The sequence below is a fragment of the Bos grunniens genome, chromosome 6, assembly GCF_055505025.1.
Source record: "Bos grunniens cultivar Pamir isolate PY7600 chromosome 6, Bosgru_T2T1.0, whole genome shotgun sequence".
NCBI lineage: Eukaryota > Metazoa > Chordata > Mammalia > Artiodactyla > Bovidae > Bos > Bos grunniens.
This window is the reverse complement of record NC_141170.1, coordinates 30,950,410-30,971,492: the sequence shown is the minus strand read 5'-3', so window position 1 is coordinate 30,971,492 and position 21,083 is coordinate 30,950,410. Positions and strand designations below refer to the sequence as shown.

The 21,083-nt window shown below is 40.4% G+C and overlaps 1 protein-coding gene across 11 annotated transcripts in view; it reads left to right on the top strand.

Moving 5' to 3' along the window:
- The window catches only part of SLC4A4 (solute carrier family 4 member 4), a 379,388-nt gene that overhangs the window by 260,563 nt on the left and 97,742 nt on the right, over positions 1 to 21,083 (top strand). For all 11 annotated transcript variants that reach the window (XM_086405458.1, XM_086405455.1, XM_086405451.1 and 8 more), the window contains 5 exons: positions 5,215 to 5,372; positions 13,163 to 13,250; positions 15,419 to 15,573; positions 16,500 to 16,613; positions 18,836 to 19,010. In XM_086405458.1, coding sequence (XP_086261584.1) covers positions 5,215 to 5,372; positions 13,163 to 13,250; positions 15,419 to 15,573; positions 16,500 to 16,613; positions 18,836 to 19,010 — 690 coding nt within the window. The remainder of the gene's footprint in view (positions 1 to 5,214; positions 5,373 to 13,162; positions 13,251 to 15,418; positions 15,574 to 16,499; positions 16,614 to 18,835; positions 19,011 to 21,083) is intronic.

Here is a 21,083-nt window from a genome sequence, read left to right as displayed (position 1 = left end):
TGAAGGCCCTGAGGGAAGAGTGTGCCTGGTGTGTCAGAGGGAAGGTTTGGCCCCTGGGATGGTGGGTCTGAAGAAGACTGGGAAAAAGCAGCTGGAAATGAGGTCAGGGAGCTGATGGGAAGCCCGATGATGCTGGAGTTGTGGCTTGTCATAATAAGATTGCCTTCTCAGTGAAATGGGGACCAACAGAGGTTTTCTCTGACTCCTGATTTGATTGCCCTGGCTGCTTTGGTGAACAGACGGGAGCAGGGCGGGGGGCAAGGGCAGAAGCAAACGATCCAGCTGGGAGACCAATGCCATACCCAGGAGGGAGGTGCTTGTAATGTGGCCCAGGGTGGTGGCAGTGAAGATGGTGAGAAATGGTTGGACATCTCTGATGGTGGGTCCAACAGGATTCACTGGTAGAATGGACATGGGGTGTGAGAGGAGGAGAGTGTGGAAGATGACAGCAAGGTCTGGGCCTGGGCATTGGAAAAATGGAGCTGCCATGAACCAGATGAGCAAGACCCCAGGATGAGCTAGTTTGAGGGGACTCTTGGGAGGGGGGCTTGGTTTTGGATTTGTAAAATTTGCAATGCCTGTTAAGACTTTTGAGGATAGATGTAATAGAACTGGACTTCAGGTAAGAGGTCCTGGCTGAAGTAAATCTGTTCAACTCTTTGTGACCCCATGGACTGTAGCCTGCCAGGCTCCTCTGTCCATGAAATTCTCCAGGCAAGAACACTGGAGTGGGTCCCTTCTCCAGGGGATCTTCCCTAGCCAGGGATTGAACCTGGGTCTCTTGCATTGCAGGCAGATTCTTAACCATCTGAGTCACCAGGAAAGCCCATAGATCTGTGAGCCATCAGGACACAGATGGAATTTAAAGGCAGGGGGCTTGTCGAGATCACCCAGGAATGTGTGTAGAGAAGAGAGTCATCTGAGGACTAAATTCCAGGGCAACTCAGGCACCACACATTTTTATTTTGGAATAGCTACTAATTTCTTCAAGAACACTAGTGTTCTACAAACACAGTGTGAGATTTGCTGATCTCAAAGAATATATCTTTATAACTACTTCTCTTCTGAGCACATAGAATGCAGTTCCTCTAGCTTTAAAAACATGCTTCAATTTTTCCAAAATGGTGTAGTCATCTTAGTAAAGGTACCATACAAGTAAAACATTTTGTGGAAGAATATAACTGTGGGATGTTCTACATGTTCTGTGAGTCAGTAGTTGCTTAGTGATAGATCCAGACAGTTAGTATGTTCTAGAATGGGCCTCTAAAACCTCTTGAACTTTCCTGGGCATTTAATGTTCTTATGGTCTGACTGTAAATTCTGCAGAGCTCATTCCTTCCATTCAAAATATTTACGACAGCTGAATTATGTTGCAAAGGAAGCAATCAGTTCTGTGTGGGATAAACTGTTCTAACCCTCAGGGAGCTAAGAGCAAAGACTTCAGCCTTGGCAAAAGCATGATTCCAAAATGAATGCTTCTGGGACAAATTGAGAGAGTAGGATTGACGTATATACACTACATGTGTGAAACAGACAGCCAGTGGGCAGCTGCTGTGCAGTACAGGGAGCTCAGCTCAGTGTTCTGTGATGACCTAGACAGATGGAATGGGGGGTTATAAGGGAGGCTCAAGAAGGAGGGGATGTATGTATACACATAGCTGATTGACGTTGTTGTACAGCAGAAACACAACATTGTAAAGCAATTATACTCCAATTTAAAAAATTTAAAAAAACAAATGAGTGCTTCTGGAGTTCCCTAGGAGCAGTGCTGAGAGAGTGAAAAGGCTTGTTCTGAACTCTGAAGGAGGTTTAGAAAAGGTAGAAATGAGGAAAGGACAGTTTTTGGTCCTAAGCGTGGGAGGCTAAGTACCTAAAACAGGAGATTATGATCAGATGACCTATCTAACGACAGCAAAGAGTGCTGGAGAGAATGGCAAGTACAATCAGATGATTATAGAGCTTCATGGCCTGTGTTGGTAATGGGAGCTCTCTCTGGAAAGAGTCGGAAGAAGGTTACTCTAGCAGTGGCATTTCATCATGCCTTTGGGTCACTTGACCATATCCCAAACTACTCCATGTTACACAGAGCAGTTCATTACTGCAACTTCCTTTGACTATAATAACAATTTGATGGTTTTAGACTATTCCCATGGCTGCTCTTTTCGTATGTGTAGAAATAAACAGACTTTTTGGAAATATTAGTATTGCTTGAAGGATTAATGGTATAAACTTTGGAAAAGTCTTTTACTGCTGGAAGTAGTCGTGTTTCTAACATCCAAAAATATATACCTTGCCTTGTGGGTTTTTTTTGGTTTCCACTAAATTATTAGTTCCAACTTCCTTCTTTTTTTTTGCCTCTCAGTTTTCTTCTGGTACGAAGTTCCAAAGGCAAGAATCTTGTTAAAATGCTACTGAAGGTGATGGTTTTGGGGATCAGTTTTCATGGCACTTATTCTCCCTTATTGAGAACTATTTATATGGAAATAGAAAATAAAACTCTACTGTAATTTTTCATTACTGGGGAAAATTGGGCCATGCCTCCCACTTCCCATATAGGTGATAACCTTTGGCAGAAAAAAGTTCACTGGTAACTTTTAACTTAAGTGGGGAGACATTCATATTGGTGAGATGTGTATATCAGAAATCTTCTTGCAAAATTCTTATCTCTTTCTTGTTGTGATTGTTGAGATGTTTTCCTTGAGCTGTTGGGAGACGTTTCCCACTCATGGTAGGATACTTGAACAAGCCTGTTCTAAGTGGGAGCTGGGTTGGGAGGGGGAATGAAGGAATAACATCTACAGGATAAGTTTTCAAAGTGACTGTTAGGCAACCTTTCAATTCAGTTCAGTTCAGTCGCTCAGTCGTATCCAACTCTTTGCAACCCCATGGACCGCAGCACGCCAGGCATCCCTCTCCATCACCAACTCCCAGAGTTTACCCGAACTCATGTCTGTTGAGTCAGTGATGCCATCCAACCATCTCATCCTCTGTCGTCCCCTTCTCCTCCTGCCTTCAATCTTTCCCAACATCAGCGTCTTCTCAAATGAGTCAGTTCTTTGCATCAGGTGGCCAAAGAATTGGAGTTTCAGCTTCAACATCAGTCCTTCCAATCAACACCCAGGACTGATCTCCTTTAGGATGGACTGGTTGGATCTCCTTGCAATCCAAGGGACTCTCAAGAGTCTTCTCCAACACTACAGTTCAAAAGCATCAATTCTTCAGCGCTCAGCTTTCTTTATAGTCCAACTCTCACATCCATACATGACCACTGGAAAAACCATAGCCTTGGCTAAACAGACCTTTGTTGGCAAAGGTAACCTTTACTCTCCATGAAAAGCACTTTATACCTTTACCTTTCTCCTCAAGCTCCCATGTACGTCCATCTTCCTCCTCCTCACCATCAGGTCATTCATATTTCCCTGAAAAAATGTAAGTCCTTGGAATCATCTTCACCCCACAGACTTCCCAGATCACCCCCGACTGTACCTAGAGTCTGCCTTGCCTGGTTAGAATGGATGAGTTGTGTTCCATCTGGATTTAATCCCTCTAGCTATGCATGGATATCTCTCTTCTCAATAGTTCAAGATTGCTTGAGCTGATTTGCAGTTATGCCCATTTCTCCTACGGTAGTAATCTGTCTTTACTAGATCATCTTCATGAACATTCCAAATTGTGATCATATTCCCCATGGAAAATCTCCATTTTATCCCTTTCTTCATCTACCTCCTTAATTCTTGGCTTTTCTTGGTAGCAACATTTTGCAAAAGAATTCTCTCTACTCCCTGTCTCCATTTTTTCACATCTTATTCTTTACTGGGTAGCCTGGTGTCCGCTCTTGTATAGATCATCCACCCCTTCCATCTTGTCAAATTCATTGGTCTTTACTTTCTTTTAAAAAACAATTTTTTAATAATTTGGCTGTTCTGGGTCTTTTGGTTGTAGCATGTGGGATCTTTTTAGCTGTGATTCTTTTTATAGCTGCAGCATGCCAACTCTTAGTTGCCACATGTGAGATCTAGTTCCCTGACCAGGGATTGAACCCAAGACCCTTGCACTGGGAGTATGGAGTCTCCCATAAGACCACTGGGACTTCCCTCATGGTCCAGGTCCCATCATTAGTCCTTTATTACTTTTCATCTTATTTGAACTTCCAGCATCCTTTGACACTGAAGCAGATAATCCTCTCTTCATTGTTCCCTTTCTTCACCTAAAGTCCTGGTTGGTGAAGGCCTGCTTCTATTCCTACCTCACAGGCTGCTCTTTTTCAGTGTCCTCTGCCAATATCTGCTTCCATTCCTATAAAAGGTTAGGTACCCCAGGGTTTAGGGTCAGTGGGCAGATGTTAAGGGTCAATGGACAGCCCTTTCCTCTGTCTACACTAACACCCGAGGTTGTATCATCCTATCACATGGTCTTAAATCCTGATTACATGGTGATATCTCCTAAATTTAGGTCTTTCTACTCCACCCTTCCATGGACTTTTCTTTAGTGGGTAAGTTCTGTTTAAAACATCTGAAACTCCTTACTGTGCCTTCAAGACCCTCACCTGCTGGCCCCCCTCACGTCTGCAACTTCATCTGCTGCCGTTTTCTCTCCTGTGCTCCATCTGCTCCCACACACTTGGCCACCTGCTGTTGCTGTAACTGCCTAGCTCTTGCCTGGCTCAGAGGCTTTGGACTTTCTCTTTTCTTTGCCTAGAATTTTCTTTGCCCGGATCTTTTCTTGGCTTGTCCCCTTACCCCAGTGTCAAACGTGCTGCTTCAGAGGCCTTCCCTGACCTCCTTGTCTAAAGACGTATCCTCTTACATGTCTTACTTTTTTTTCTCAACACTTATCACTACTTTAAATTCTATTTTACTTCTCCCCTGCTGGAATATGAGCTCAAGAAGGCCATGTCATTAGTTGACACATCCCTTATCATCAGGGCTTAGATCAGTTCCTGGCTCCAAGGAGACTCTTAAACTCATGTTTATTGAGTTGAATAAGTTAATGAATTGATACGTATGTAAGTATTGTTTTATATGTAAACCACATGGCTGTACACATAATGTTTTTGCATCCAAAATACAGAGAAAAACTTATATAATAGAATGGTTAGACATAATAGAAGAATGGCTAGCTAGGGCCTGCCTGGTGCACGTAGACTCATAAAGAAATTTCTTTGAGTTCCCTTCTCTGGAAATAAGTTGTGTCTTCTTGGCTCTTCCCATGCAGCTGAAGAATAAGTTCATGAAAAAACTGCCACGTGATGCAGAAGCTTCCAACGTGCTTGTTGGCGAGGTAGACTTCTTGGATTCTCCTTTCATTGCTTTTGTTCGGCTGCAGCAGGCAGTCATGCTGGGTGCCCTGACTGAGGTCCCTGTGCCCACAAGGTAAGCTGCTCCCTGACTCACTGGGGTCCCGTGTGGTCATAGGGAAAACTCCTCCCTCTCAGGCTAGAGAGCCAATAGGATGAGGGTTCACCCAAAGCAAGCATGTTGGAAAGGTTTAACTTGAAATAACGGTTCAGTCTGACTTTCATGCTCTCGGTTGACTTGACACATGTATAGTAGTAATAATGATTATAATAATTAATTGGACTATGGAATAGTTTCTGATGGATTAGCCTATTTAATACTCATAATAATTTTTAAAGTATAAACTATAAGGGATTTTATAGATGAAGAAACAGTTTGAGAGTTTAAGTAACTTCTACAAGATCATATAGATGGTAAATGGTTCAGAGGTCTGAGTCATTTTCATTTGTTCTCTGTTTGATTAGAAAATTGATAGTGGGTATGTTCATACATACATATACACATTATATATATCAATATATGTAAATGTGTCTATGTGTACATATTTAGACATGTATATATGTGATTTGACTCAGTGGTAAAGAATCCTCCTGCCAGTGCAGGAGATGCAGATTTGATCCCTGGATCAGGAAGATCCCCTGGAGAAGGAAATGGGAATCCACTCCAGTACTCTTGCCTGGAGAATGTGGACAAAGGACCCTGGTAGGCTACAGTCCATGGGGTCCCAAAAGAGTTGGACATGACTGAGTGACTAAATAGCAATATGTGTTTATTATATATATGCACAAAAGTAAAAATCATTAAGTTGTACACTTAAATTTGTGTATTTTACTGTTATGTGTTAGGACTCATAAAGTTTTATTTTAAAAGAACGTATACTACTGTTATTACAATCATGTACTCATACTGCACAGTACCTTAGAAGTCATCCTTTTTTATTTCTCTCTGTAACTGAGCCCAGTAGAAGAGCTAGGAAGCTTGACTTTTATGTCAAGTGTAGTAGGTAAATAGAAGCTAATGCTTCAAATAAACTTGTACTTAGGAATAGGTTAAAGAGAAGTCTATAATCTTCAGGTTGACATTAGAAAATTGTTATAAAATAGGGCCTTTTTTGGGGGAGTGCCCAGGGCAAGGGCAGGGAACTTTTCTGTAGGTTTTGCCAGGTGAGCAGGAGAGGCTATGGATTTCCAGTGGTCTCAGATGATCTGAGCAAGGTAAACCAACAAGATAAGGGGCTCAAGATTTGTTTTGAGCTAATTCAGGAGGAAAATTAGGAGAACATTTCCTTATGGCCTTCCATTCTATACATTACAGGCCATTCTTTTTTACGCTGCTATTTTTATCCCATTTTTCTATTTCTTAGACACTAACAACAGGGAGAATACTTGTCATATTACAATATAGGAATAATATAAGCAGTCGTTGGACAAATAGCAGAGGAAAGGGGATAGTTACAGCTTATTCAGTTAATGGGATTATGATGATTTGTGTTTTCTATAACTTAGCTTTTTGCTTGAAAACATTCCAGCAGAGCCTTGCAGGTCCATCTGAGCAATCACCTGGCGAACAGCTAGCTGACTCAGTCATGGCCGAACTCCAGCTTGCATGCCCCTTTGGTTTTATTTATGTCTCTTTGGACCAACTTTTCTGGAGCTTGAAAGAAAAAGACATGCCAAGAAGTGTTCAGTTGCTCTTTTTCATTTTTTATTCTTTTTCTCTAGAAGCTACAAATAAAAATATTTTAAGAGGTTTTTTATTTAAACAATAACACAAGATCATTGAGTAGCAAGTCATGACCATTTTGGAGCCCCTCTTATCATCTGCTCCTGTCCGGCTCATGTTTTTCTGTCCTGGACAGTGGTACTAGTCTAGAGGTAAAATCAAGCATTATTTGAATTGAGAAAAGGAGCCCAGTCTATTCAAGGGAATATAATTCAATAATGCTTCAATTCATAAAGCTATTTCAGGGCAGTAATCTGAATAATATATCCTAGCATATTAACATTTTTCCAGGAAATAGTTTTATCCATTTGCTATCCTCTGAACCAGGGCAAGCTGTAATCACTGAGAAGAGAGTCTCATTAGCTTCTTTGTGTGTGAGTAATACAGGGCCACTTACAGTGGCTGCATCCTGTGAAATCTAATAAAGGAAATCCCACAAGGAGCGTGGTGGTCATTGTGGAGGATGTCTCTGCACTCAGCTGTGTGCTTTAACATGCATGCCACCCCGCTATCCTGCACAGAAACCTGAGAAATCTGTTTCTGTGCACATCTTGTAATGTGCACATCTTGTCATTTTTTCTTTTGAAAAATTTTTCCATTTTTCCTTTCCTTTTGAAGGTGGAAGGCAGACTCTTTTACTTATTATTATTATTCTTACTATTTATAATAAATAACATTACTAGCATGCATCTTTTAGGAAATATGATTATAGCCACTCCGTTTGTATAGAGTTCATGAATTTCTCTATCCACTCTGCTCTTTGCTTGATCTAGTTTAGCTTTCTGTTTGCAGCTGGATTCCTACAGACTGGGTAGATGCTTTCTACATAGAGGACCTTCTTGTCATCCATGTGAAAGCAGATGAACTCTGTTCTTTGGTGACTTAGTCGGGTATGTTTATGATTTTCTTAGTGTCTTAACAGGCACTTTGCTTTGCTATTATCTTACATCTGTTTCATTGAGGCTGCCACTCAGTCATATTTATGGGCCACATGGAGATGAATATAATTCCCATTTTATAGTTCAGAGATGGAGCCACATGGATGACGTACTGTCAGTGCAGATTTCTGACTCTGAAGCCAGGCTCTTAGGGAAAATCTAAGAAGACTCCTAGAATGGATTGCAAAAAAATGCTTTAGGGTTTTCCCATGAAGACTAATCAAAGCCCTTGATCAATCTGTGCTTTTCTTACCTTGATTTTCACATCTGAGGCAAATAATTATAAAGGGAGCTTGCAGCAGCAGCCCTCTATAAAATTAGAATGTTTACCCCTTTGTGTCACCCTTAGTTAATGTCTATTTTGTTATAAATAATGATCTGCCTGAAAGCAGTTCTTTGTCCCTAATTGTCAAAACCATAAAAATTCTAGTAGAGGACTTGGGATGGAGGTCTTGCTAGTTCAGTTCTGTCTTGTGTAACAGTCTTCCAGTGGCTCACTGCTGTTTACTATGTGCAACATGGTTGGTTATGATGGGTTTGTGGTCCTTATGAATTTATTGAGGAAGCTACAGTTTAGCCACATTTTCCAAAGCCACTAAATATGAATAATGGGTTATTTGATTCACTGTTGTTTGAAAAAAAGGGAGTAAGGAATTGGTACATGCTGAGTTTATTTTAGAATGGCTGTGATATATCAGGAAGGAGGAGGGGTGCACATCTCGGAAAAGATGGAGAGGTTTAGGAAGGCTGGCTCTTTTTCTGATATTATGCTCTATTTCTGCCTATAATTATTTTGTGAATATGAATATAGTCCGTTGGTTCTGGATGCAGATCATCTGGTACTGATTTTTGTTGTGGTGAATGCTAGAGGCATTCTCCACAGGCACGATTGCTGCTGCTGCTGCTGCTGCTGCTAAGTTGCTTCAGTCGTGTCTGACTCTGTGCAACCCCATAGACAGAAGCCCACCAGGCTCCTCTGTCCCTGGAATTCTCCAGGCAAGAACACTGGAGTGGGTTGCCATTTCCTTCTCCAATGCATGAAAGTGATAAGTGAAAGGGAAGTCGCTCAGTCGTGTCCGACTCTTCGCGACCCCATGGACTGCAGCCTACCAGGCTCCTCCGTCCATGGGATTTTCCAGGCAAGAGTACTGGAGTGGGGTGCCATCACCTTCTCCACCAGGCACGATTAGTTACATGGAAAAGTGAGCACATCAGAGTGGAAGGGCCTCATGAAGATTCTCGAGACAGCCAGGCACTATTATAAATTCTGTGACTTGTGTCTACTTATAAGCAAATACAAAGAACTCAGCAACATAAATTATTTCCCCTGAGCCAGCAATATGGGCTGTGCCCTTTCAACCACACAAATGTAATATTTATTCTAATTCGTTAATAAAAAAAGCTTTTGGTTAAAAATAACATCTGTCCATTGACAAAAACAAAAACAACCACTTGAGTCATGAAAGTTTTCAGTATGTTATAAAAGCCGAGTTTGGCAAGATGGACTTCTGTCATAAAAGTTGTAACAGCTTTTGCTTCTTGGAGGGTTAAAGAGGAGAGAACATGTTTCGGACAGAGGGAACTTCAGCTGGATAAGTTGTTCTGTGTTGTTAGTTTTCCCAGATCTCTCATCTCCATTTCAATAGTGCACTTCCAATTACAGTCTTCCTAGGGGTCTGCTTCCCTACCGATGAAATTCTCGACCTGAGATGATGTTTCCTGCTACTTGTGGGTGTCCAGAGTTCCTCTCTATGCATTTTAAGAAAATGGATTTACTCAGTGGTTCCTGACTGAAGTAATGTGAAAATTTTAACTGATACGTAACTTTTTATTTCTATTTGGCACTTGGTATTTTCTTTATACTTTATATATATATATATACATATATATATATATATATCAGATCAGTCAGTCAGTCATGTCCGACTCCTTGCGACCCCATGAATCGCAGCACGCTAGGCCTCCCTGTCCATCACCAACTCCCGGAGTTCACTCAGACTCACGTCCATCGAGTCAGCCATGCCATCCAGCCATCTCATCCTCTGTCGTCCCCTTCTCCTCCTGCCCCCAATCCCTCCCAGCATCAGAGTCTTTTCCAATGAGTCAACTCTTCACATGAGGTGGCCAAAGTACTGGAGTTTCAGCTTTAGCATCATTCCTTCCAAAGAAATCCCAGGGCTGATCTCCTTCAGAATGGACTGGTTGGATCTCCTTGCAGTCCAAGGGACTCTCAAGAGTCTTCTCCAAATGAACATATATATATATATGTTTTATATATATATATATATGTTTTAATAAAAATCACATTACTCAAGAAAGAGGAATTGTACGTTTATGCCTAACTTAATGAAAACACTGTAGCTCTCATATACTGGGTTTGCTACTATGATAAGTGGTTTTTTTATGGTCACCACTGGTCTGTTACTGCCATTTCTTCTTTGGTGCTGTTTAGTAAAGAGCAGAGTAAATATTTGTAGAAAATGTATGCCCTCATCTCATAGGATTTAAGGTGGAGGATCCACTACTCTGTTATCCCTTGGACCAGCGGCCCATTGTCTGCCAGAATTTATTTGAGAACTATTAATGACTGAGAGCATTTTCTGCACTTTCTAATAAGCCACTATTTTGGCTTTGTTGCCATATAGTCAACCTGATAATTAATTCACGTGTCAGTTGATAAATGTGCATTTCCATAGTGTGTATTTATAAATGTAAAATAATCATGATGCAGATACTAGGGAGAGGTAGGAAGATGTAGACAGTGATTCTGGAAAGGGTTAGATATTGTGTAGTGCTTAGATGCTAATATTTGGATGTGCTCAGATGCTCAGTTGTGTCTGACTCTTTGAGACCCTTTGGACTGTAGCCCATCAGGCTCCTCTGTTCACGGGGTTCTCCTGGCAAGAATATTGGAGTGGGTTGCCATTTCCTTCTCCAGGGGATCTTCCCGACCCAGGGATCAAACCTGTGTCTCTTGAGTCTCCTGCATTGACAGATGGATTCTTTACCACTGCCATCTGGGAAGCCTGAAATAATAAAAAACGACAGGCAAAGGAAATACATTGTTTTAAAATGTATTAAGTAAAGCATCCAGGTGTTACATATGCTCTCTTGCTGTACCACATTGGCCACTTCTGTCTAAAGCTATGCCCTATCGTCCTGCCTGGCAGCTGGCCCTTGGTAGACAAGTAAATAGAATTGGGACATACGAAAAGTACTATATGTGTTTCTTAATGAGATTTGCATTTTACTTTATTTGTTAAATGTTTTTTTCAGGTGTTGCACTCATTCAGTGAGCCATCCCTTCAGAAAAGTGCATTGTACTTTTCTGTCAATAAAAAAAGCTCTTGATAATACTGTATGTGGTGGTGTATAATTTAGGTTCAGCTTCAGAAAAAGGCAAGTTCTAGTTAGAAGAATTAAAACCCAGTTCTAATAATGACTTCCTTCATACTTGAATGACTTTCATGCCTGCTGATTGCTTTTGCCCATTTCATCTACTGTGATAACACTTGAAAGCGAGTGCACCGCTCCACTCCAGAACTGGTTTCTAAGCAAATAAATACTGAATGGTTTTATGGTTATTCTGGTATAAACTCTGAGGATTCAGACATTCAGATTTACCTTCTTACATTCTCAATTTGTTTTTTTTCTTTACTCTTTAGATTAAATTTTATGATGAAAAATGGAATTATCTATTCAAGGGCATTTGAGAACAGACCCTAATACCTTGAAGAGTGTTGGCTATCAATAGCCCTTTCTTAAACAACAAAAAAATATAAATAAATTAGTAAAAAAGAAAATTTTACCAACAAAAGTCCTAAGCCATTCATGGTTTCATAAGATCTTTCTTAAACTTTCTTGTCCCTAGCTAAGTTTCACAACATCTTTCCCCCAGAGTGGCCTATGGAAGTCATAGTTGGATAGCTTTCTCTGCTGTATAGGTTGCGCAGGTATTATTAAGCAGAATTGTGTGCTGGGAAAAAACAAGAGGTAAAAAGTCCTATCTGTCTTATTGTTCAGTTGCTTAGTCATGTCCAACTCTTTGTGACCCCATGGACTGCAGCACACCAGGCCTCCTGTGCTTTACTACATCCCAGAGCTTGCTCAAACTCATGTTCATTGAGTCCATGATGCCATCCAGCCATCTACTGTCATTCACTGGGGACAGTCTTTGAGCCCATCCATTACCTTCCTTGAGCCTAGGTTTCTTCACCATTAAATGGGAGTAAGATGCGTGTCCTTATAGCAAAGGGTAGTAGGAGTTTAAATGATATGTGAGTGTGAAATGCTTTGTAAGCTTTAGAAAGCTGTGCAACCATAGCATGTGATCATTTTTATTGTCCTCATTATCTCCATGTTAGGTAAGATATGATCATAAATAAGCAAGGCAGGGATTTGTCTAGTATTGCCTTTTGTCTGTTTTTGAATTCATATACTTCCTGCTCCCCAGTTGAGAGTTGCATCTTTGCCCTTGTGATCAGTGAGGGAGTCCTTCCAACATGATAAGGGGTGAACTTGAGTGGAGATAAGCCCATTATTTCAAGTTTCAGGACCTAACTACTGTGGAACAGTGCATTATCAAGAAAACAAGTTTGGAAAAGAAAATGAGGAATCCTGTAAAAGAATTTTAACTGTGAATGATGTTTTATATTTAATTTCTCTCAAATTTTTCCTTCTTTACTTTGGTTGTCAGCATGTGGTTTATTGTAGAGGAGTTGGATTTTGCTGACTCCCAGCCACTTCTGAGTAGAACTATTTCTTTAAAATATGGAGAGGATCATTTGTCACCATCAATATTGGGTGAAGAAAAGTCAGAAAAATCAGAAGATGTGCTAAGTCTTTCTAGTTATTGTGCTTAATGGGTTTTCTCCAAAGATTCTGAAAAGTCAGAAGAAAGAGAAAGAAAAGAAAGTTTAGAAAAGAAAGACTTACTCATATAGTGAACCTTTCCTTCTTCATGAAGAAGCTTTTTAGGGTCCCATGCTCAATTCTCCCTTGCTTCCAAACAAAATGAACAACAATTTGTGTTTCACAATAGTATGGAAGAGTGCCTTTCATATTACCAATACTATGACCTTTGTTTTAAAGATGAATTCTAGACCTAACCTTTTTATGAATTAGGGTTAAACATGTCTCAGTGTTATGTGTATTGAGTTTGATGAAATATGTGTTACAGCCTTTGCTTCTTTCCTCTCCCAATAGGTTCTTATTCATTCTCTTAGGTCCTAAGGGGAAAGCCAAGTCCTACCATGAGATCGGCAGAGCCATTGCCACCTTGATGTCTGATGAGGTAGGGAATCGGGAAGATGGTTATCTGTGAATGTCATTCTTTGTTCTCATACTGTGAGTTGGCTGTCACAATTTCTTCAATTAGAATTATGTAGTTACCAACCTTCTTTAAAACATGAGGTACAGTCATTTGTGCAAATGAGCTGACAACTGCTTTTAATAGTTTTCAAAAAATAAATTTTATGTTAGAATAAGTCATATTTTCCTTTCTCTAAACATTTGCAGTTCTGCTAACTGAAGTATGTTAAATATTATTTAAAAGGTTCAAGTCACTGTATTAACATAATCTCTTAAAATGTTTAATATATTCATCCTGCAAATTCAAGTGTTTTGTTTCAGAAGTGGGTTTTATAAAATAATGCATAGTAAAATGCATTTTCCCTTAGGTATCAGAAAGTACCTGTTTTTGTGGTTTTCTTATCTTGTGGGAAGGAATGATGCATATACTAAAATGCATTAGCAACCATTCTGCAAAGTATCTAGCACTTTGGAATTATGACTGTATTCTCATAACAGTTTGACGTCACTACACACACCTTAGACATGTTGAAACTCCGAACTAGTCTCACAGTAGGAGAAATACTATTAGAATATAGGATCACTGATTTCTGCTTTTATGCCTTTCTAGCTTGCTATTTTGCCGAATGTTTTGTTTTTGCTTCATTGCTTGATATGTTAGCTTCTCCATGTGTTGAGTGGAGAATAGAGCATTTAGTTATGGCAGTTCTATTTGTGATTACTCAGATGGTTACTTAATTTGGGAACACTGATGAATAGCAGTGCTGTTTTTTTTCCTTTGAGGCAACTAAACATCTCAGTGAGTTCTTTTATTTATTTCTGCATATTTACAATTTCTTAATTCTTCACCCTAAGATGTATTGATTAGAAATGCTTTAGGCAAAAAAGAAAAAGAAGAAAAAGAAATGCTTTAGGCTGCAAATGATAGAAAATCTGACTTATTGTGGCTTAAACCATTTAGGGTTTGTTTTGCACACGTATTAGGAAATTTGGAGGTAAGTAGTTGCTGGAGTTGGTTAAACTTAACTGCTTAATGGTAAATCAAGGGCCAAGGCTCTTGCTTTGTGGTCTTAAGGTGGCTGCTGCTGTCAACTCCATTCACACCATCTATAGCAAAGCAAGAAGGAGGAGGCAGGGAATATTAGCTGTGTCTTTCTTTCTGAACTGGTATTTTAATGCTCCTCCCACACATTGTTTTTTCTTTTTTTCTAATCCCATGAGTCAGAACTGCCCATCCTTACCTGCAGGCTAGGCTAAGAAAGATACTGACTTTCCAGCCTCCATAGTGGGAGGTAGCAAGAGAAAATAAGGCTGTAGCCAGTTATGTCCACTGCAGATGTTATGCCTACGCTTTGAATGACCGCCCCTAAACCCCAAAACCCCCACACCATTATGTGCTGTTTGATAGCTTTCACACATTCTACTGAGGAGAAAAGAGATAGCAATCTTTAAGAATAGCCAAAGGTATCAAACAGGGCCCATCTTCTTTGCTGGAGACTAAAGAATTTGACTTACAAGGTATGAAAGGCTTGGGTTATATATAAAGGACTTTCAGATTATCAGGCAGGTTAGAAGAATGAAATGATGGACAAAGAGTATGATACACATTTGCTACCTTGGATGGTTGGGTTATTGGCTTCCTAAAACACAGACAGATGATCACCTACTTAAAACCCCTTTGCTTTAACTCAAATTATTTGTGTGTTTGAGAGCTGCAGAATTTGAGTTTTAACGAGTCTTAACACTCAGTTTGAACTTTTCCTTCTTGAATTAGAAGCAGTGGTTTGGCCCAGTAGTTTTTATTTCAGGGAGTGATTGTGTATTTCTCTAAACTATTTTCATCTGGCTTCCATAGCAACCATATCAGTAATAGTACATACCAGTGGGAGATGAAAGGCAATGCTATTTTATGGTATTGTTAGGAAAAAATCATATAAAAGAAGCACAGCTGTTTTCTCATGCCTCTACCTATATTCTTTGGGTTCATAATCTGGATACTGAAATATTTTAGATTAAGCTGAATAGTAGGAAATAGGAGGCTATGGTCACAGTAATGTTAAAGTAGATTATGGATTGCATCCTTCAGCCTTAACATCTGAGGCGTGTGGAGAGCTCTCTTGTTGGATCAGCACATCTCTTCTTCTTCTTCAGGTGTTCCATGACATTGCTTATAAAGCGAAAGATAGGCAGGACCTGATTGCTGGCATAGATGAGTTCCTAGACGAAGTCATTGTCCTTCCACCTGGGGAATGGGATCCAGCGATCAGGATAGAGCCTCCTAAGAGTCTTCCATCGTCTGACAAAAGGTAAAACGATCAGGCCATTGGGAGTTTTAATCTTTGAGAAGGAGATTTTTTTTTGGAAGAGGTTCTGTCTAGTGCCTTAATATTGACAGATTCCATTAAACTTGAGGTATTATGGCAAATGAATCACACATGTGCCTTCGTTTGACATTTGGTTGACACTGGAAAATGAGCATGTGGTGATATTCTTCAGTGATTACAAATTAAAGATCTCAGATTATGATATTGGAATACACTGTAGAGATTCTTTTGGGATGTTTCTGGGACCCCTTTATAGGTGGAAAGATCAGTTTACTCAAGGTAGCTCCCTGTAGATTTAAGAGGTTAAGAAATTGGGTGAGATAATTGAGGGGAAGCCATTTTCTAGAAATCTGTGGTTTTCCAGATGAAACAATTTCCCTTTCATACAACATACAGTTTATTCAACTTTTTATTCATCTACTCACTTTTTTTGGCTCTAACTAGAACACTTTAAAGTTGTCTGCTTCCCTGGTAAAGAGTCTGCCTGGAATGCAGGAGACCCCGGTTCAATTCCTGGGTCAGGAAGATCTCCTGGAGAAGGGATAGTCTACCCACTCCAGTATTCACGGGATTCCCTGGTGGCTCAGACGGTAAAGAATCTGCCTGAAATGTGCGAGACCTGGGTTTGATCCCTCAGTTGGGAAGATCCCCTGGAGGAGGGCATGGCAACTGATGCCAGTATTCTTGCCTAGAGAATCCCCATGGGCAGAGGAACCTACAGCCCACGAGGTCGCGACGAGTCAGACACCAATGAGCTATTAAGCACACACAGGATGGTGGCAGGAAATAATAATCTTTCTCCCAAAGGGTTTTTGGTCCATCTCTTCATTAGTTAGTGCATGATGTAGCTAAGAGGCAGGTGAATAAAATAAAACTAATCTTCTCTTGGGCTCTGTTGTCTTGATTAGAAAGAATATGTACTCAGGTGGAGAGAATGTTCAGATGAATGGGGACACGCCCCACGATGGAGGCCATGGAGGAGGAGGACATGCAGATTGTGAGGAATTGCAGCGCACTGGAAGGTAACTTATGGATTCTTCTGTTGTTCATGATGAGGTTCCCCTCTGGTCTGAATTCCCCTTAATCTTTCTGTCAGTGCTTTGTTACTGGTTTCTATGTTCGGTCAGCCAACACAGGTTTATGGTGTATTATTAGTCACAGGCGCTTGGGCTGCAGCAGTGAATGAATGGAAAACCTCTGTCCTTAGGGGTCTTTGTAGTGGTGGGAGACAAACAGTGAGCAGATAACGAAATGTGAATCTGATTGTGTGGGGCAAAGTAAAGCAGAAGTAGGGAGTTTTGCAACAGGCGAAAGGTACTAGGTAATACCATTTTACATAGCATGGTCTGTAAGGGAAGGCCATAGAGGGAATTGCAGCATTTGAGGAAAGTCCTGAAGAAGTGGGGAGGCAGATCCTAGGGTGGGGGGTGGAGAACAGCAGGGTGCCTAGTGGGTGCTGGGTTGGCACAGAGGCCAGTGTGACGGCAGTGGCATGAATGAGAGCTGTTAGAGAAATGGGGGGCGGGTGTGGCAGAAAGGCCAGTCTCTCCCTGCCCTTGACTTTCTTGATTCCATCTCTTCCTGATACATTTACTCAGAAGTGTACCCATATTACAGAACAGAGTACAGAGTTATAGAACATGTACAGAGCTACATGTTACAGACATGAGTGACTGCCAGGCCACTGTCTCCTCGGCCTGCAGTGGGGAGCTCAGGTTTCTCAGGCAGCTTTGGCTAAATCTCTTTTTATTAGAATTATGCCTTCACTATTAGGTTCTCCATTTCAATCTGAATTAAGTACAGTTTTAAGTAGGATACTTGTTTATGAAGATATGACTTTTTTTTTTTCTTTTTTTATTATTTTTTAAATTTTATTTTATTTTTAAACTTTACAATATTGTATTGGTTTTGCCAAATATTGAAATGAATCTGCGAAGATATGACTTTTTAAAAAACACTTCAGATTTTTGAAAACACAAAGGTATGTCATTTTAACAGACAACTGAATCTGAATGAAATGACGTCTTTCCTTCCTCCAATGACCCACTTGGGTTTGTTTCCCAAATGAAGAGGATGTTATTTCTCTCCTCTTCTTCTTAAAGACTAGAGAATAGAACCTCTCTCTCCCCCATTTTTTCCCTGAACAGTTCTTTACAAACTATTCCCATTAGAAATATCCTTTTCCTCTTCTATAGATACAATTTCTGGGATTTAACTTCTTTATTTAATCAGACTGTAATCTTTGATATTTTAACTTTCCTAAGTGCATTGCATGTCTGCAATGTCTGCTACCATGCAATATGTCTGTACATACCAAGAAAAGTGAAGCAGGGCGTTGAATGCAGCTAAGACAGACAGACAGACACACAATCCTGAGAATGTGTGAGAGCATAGTGCAAGTCTTGCCATGAGTGGAGGATCAAGACTTCCAAGGGTTGTAGCACTCTGAGGGAAGACATCAAAGGCAGAAGGCACAACGTGGGGAAAGCTGAGTGAGGTTTGGTTGAGGGAATGAGCTGACACATGACAGGCAGCTGACCTGCCTGTGGATATGAGGCGGCTCAGCTTGCTACGCTCCTCCATGACACACCTGCATGGCTTTCTCCCTTCATTCTTTCCGATCCTCACCCCAAAGTCACCCATTAGGAGTCCTGTTCTGGCCACTCTGATATTACAGCCATAGCAACTCTAGCATTTAACCCAGATCCCCACTTAATTTTTTCTTTGATTTTTAGCCCCATGCATTTTACTTATTTCGTTTGCCTCACTCAAAATAACTCCATGAGGGTGGGTATTTTTTCCTGTGTTATTCGCTGTTGTATTTCCAGTACTCAGAATAGTGCTGGGCATATCCCAAATGACCAAATACACGTTTGTGGTATGAACGTGGTATGAATGAATGAGGCTGGGATGGAAGTTCTGACAAGATTAGAAAGGGCCTTATGATCGGCTCACAGGTTGGGATGTTTTCCTTCAGACATTGACACTGAATTCATCTACACAATTCACTCTCATCTAAAGACCAACAGTCTAGGGAATGTGACTGCCTAATTTGGTGATCAAAAAGAAGACAGAAGAAAATGTATTCCTTTACAGTTTTCTGATTGTATCTTAAGGGCTGAAATAGTATCTTGCTGATTCAAACACTTTAAATACACCTTCTCTGTGATTAAAATAAGTTATCTCTTGGTTCATTGCCCGATACTTTATTTTACAATGTCACATTTGCTTTTTCCCTACCCAGGTTCTGTGGTGGACTAATTAAGGACATAAAGAGGAAAGCACCATTTTTTGCCAGTGACTTTTATGATGCTTTAAATATTCAGGCTCTTTCAGCAATTCTCTTCATTTATCTGGCAACTGTAACTAATGCTATCACTTTCGGAGGACTGCTTGGGGATGCCACTGACAACATGCAGGTGGGTTTGGTTTGGGGGAAGACACAAATAGTACAGCCAGATTGCCTTCCTCACCCCTGCAGCTCAGCGAGAAGCAGATGGCCTTTCAGTTACTCAGCGTGATTTTCTTTCTTTTGCTGGATGCTGCATTTTACTTTGCTTCTGGTCTGCTGCTGTATTTCCAGCATTTTAGTAGTTACAAAAATAGCTCGATGAAATCTGGCTTGAGTCACAAGTGGGAAAAAGAAGGGAAGGAAATGAGGATATATAGCTCTTTTTGGGCAAAAGCAGATCAGCTGCTTTAATTTTGTGCCGGGTATAAGGTTTCGATCTTCTATTACCTTGAATGTATGGACCACACTGTTAAACTTGATATATCAAGTTTTGGGGGAATGCCTGGTTAGCTTCCTTTTACATGTGAGCAGACGATGGGTGTTTTGCTCAAGACTGAATTTGTATCTTTATGAGAAGAACTCAGCTTTAAGGATAAAAGCCACGAGTTGGTGTTCCTATTCCTGGATCTGCCTCTCATTAAGCCATTAAGATTCTAGCTTATTTTGTTGGTTGCTTTGCAGGTGGCATTTGCCCTTCTCTTGTAGCCATAATAGCTGAAATTTTAGTGATAGAAAAGATATTTTTAATTCCCATAATCAGAAAGATATGTACAAAACCTCTTTTAGTTGATCCAGTCATTATGGAAAAAAATAGGCAAAAATAGGCATTGTGCTAGTTGCGGAGTATAGAGTAGTGAGTGAAGCTGAAAAGAACCAGATTCAAGCCCTTTTCAAACACTGTTCTTCTGTGTTACTACTTATTACTGTTTAACCTATGTGACATTAATAAGTGCTGCCAACCAGCTCATTTAAAATAATAGAGCTGCTTCCAAAGGATTGCTTTTTTTCTACTTCTGTTTTCTCCCCTGGGCACATTTCATATTTTAGATTTCTGCTTAAACACAAAATTAAGATGGAGATGCTCTGTGACATCTGTGTTGACCCAAGCAAAAAAGGGAGACATTACTTTAAACAATTTTATTTCATTTGTTAAGAGCACTTTCATCTTTTAGTCTTTATCTATTGCTGCATAGCATGTTACCCCCAAATCTGAGGCTTCAAACAACCATTTTTTCCTTCTCTCTTATGGTTTTGGTGGTTGATGGACTTGGGTGGCTTGTTCCCTTAGGTCCTCGTAGACTTGCAGTGTTTTGGCAGCTGAGTTTGGAGTTGCCCGAGGGCTTCTTTCCTCACGTGACTGCTGCCGGGGCTGGGGGCTCCCCCTCTGACTAGTCCAAGGCTGGCTTGGGTTTTCTCACAGCTGGGCACTGTGATGCCTCCCGTGACCTCCTGCTCCTTTGAAAGGGGGCAGTTGCCACTTGGCTTTCCTTGTTGCCATGTGAATATGCACTCATTATTCATTTTCTGATTTTCAAAGAGAGGTTGGAAATTCAAATTCTTAAGTGAAATCTGGTGATTCTGAAATATTGGCCAATGATCAACATTTTAAAATTACATTGTGCTGACCAGAAAGCACTTAGCTGTATATTCCCAAGTATGGGGAATAGAAGCCAAGCATTGTAGTCACAGAGATGAAGTATATGAAAAAAAATGTCTTCCCCTTTTTTCCTCATTCATAGACAAAAATGAGTAAATTAGTTGTAACAGTAATTCAGTAATGGTATTTTTACAAAATCTGTCTGTATTCAAATTGCGTGGCTATTCTTCATCTAAATGAAAGTCTAAGGATAATTAAAATACGTCATTCAAAAGAACAAAGTGGAGGAAAAAAGCACTGGGGAAGTACCCTGAGGCCAGCACGAAGAAGATAAGACAGGCAACCTCATGTTAAGTGAAGGACAGGGAAGCCTGGCATGCTGCAATCCATGGGGTCGCAAAGAGTTGGACACAACTGAGCCACTGAACAACATGTTAAGAAAAAATCACACAAAGCTGTGATTTTGAGAGGGTAGCAAGAACAAAACCTCCTTCTGTCTTGCACAATATAGATAGACTTTCAGGTGAAGATAATTTTTCAACATGTGTTTTTTTTTTTAAATGTTCTTATTGAGATGGAGACATAACGACATTTCTTTTGTGT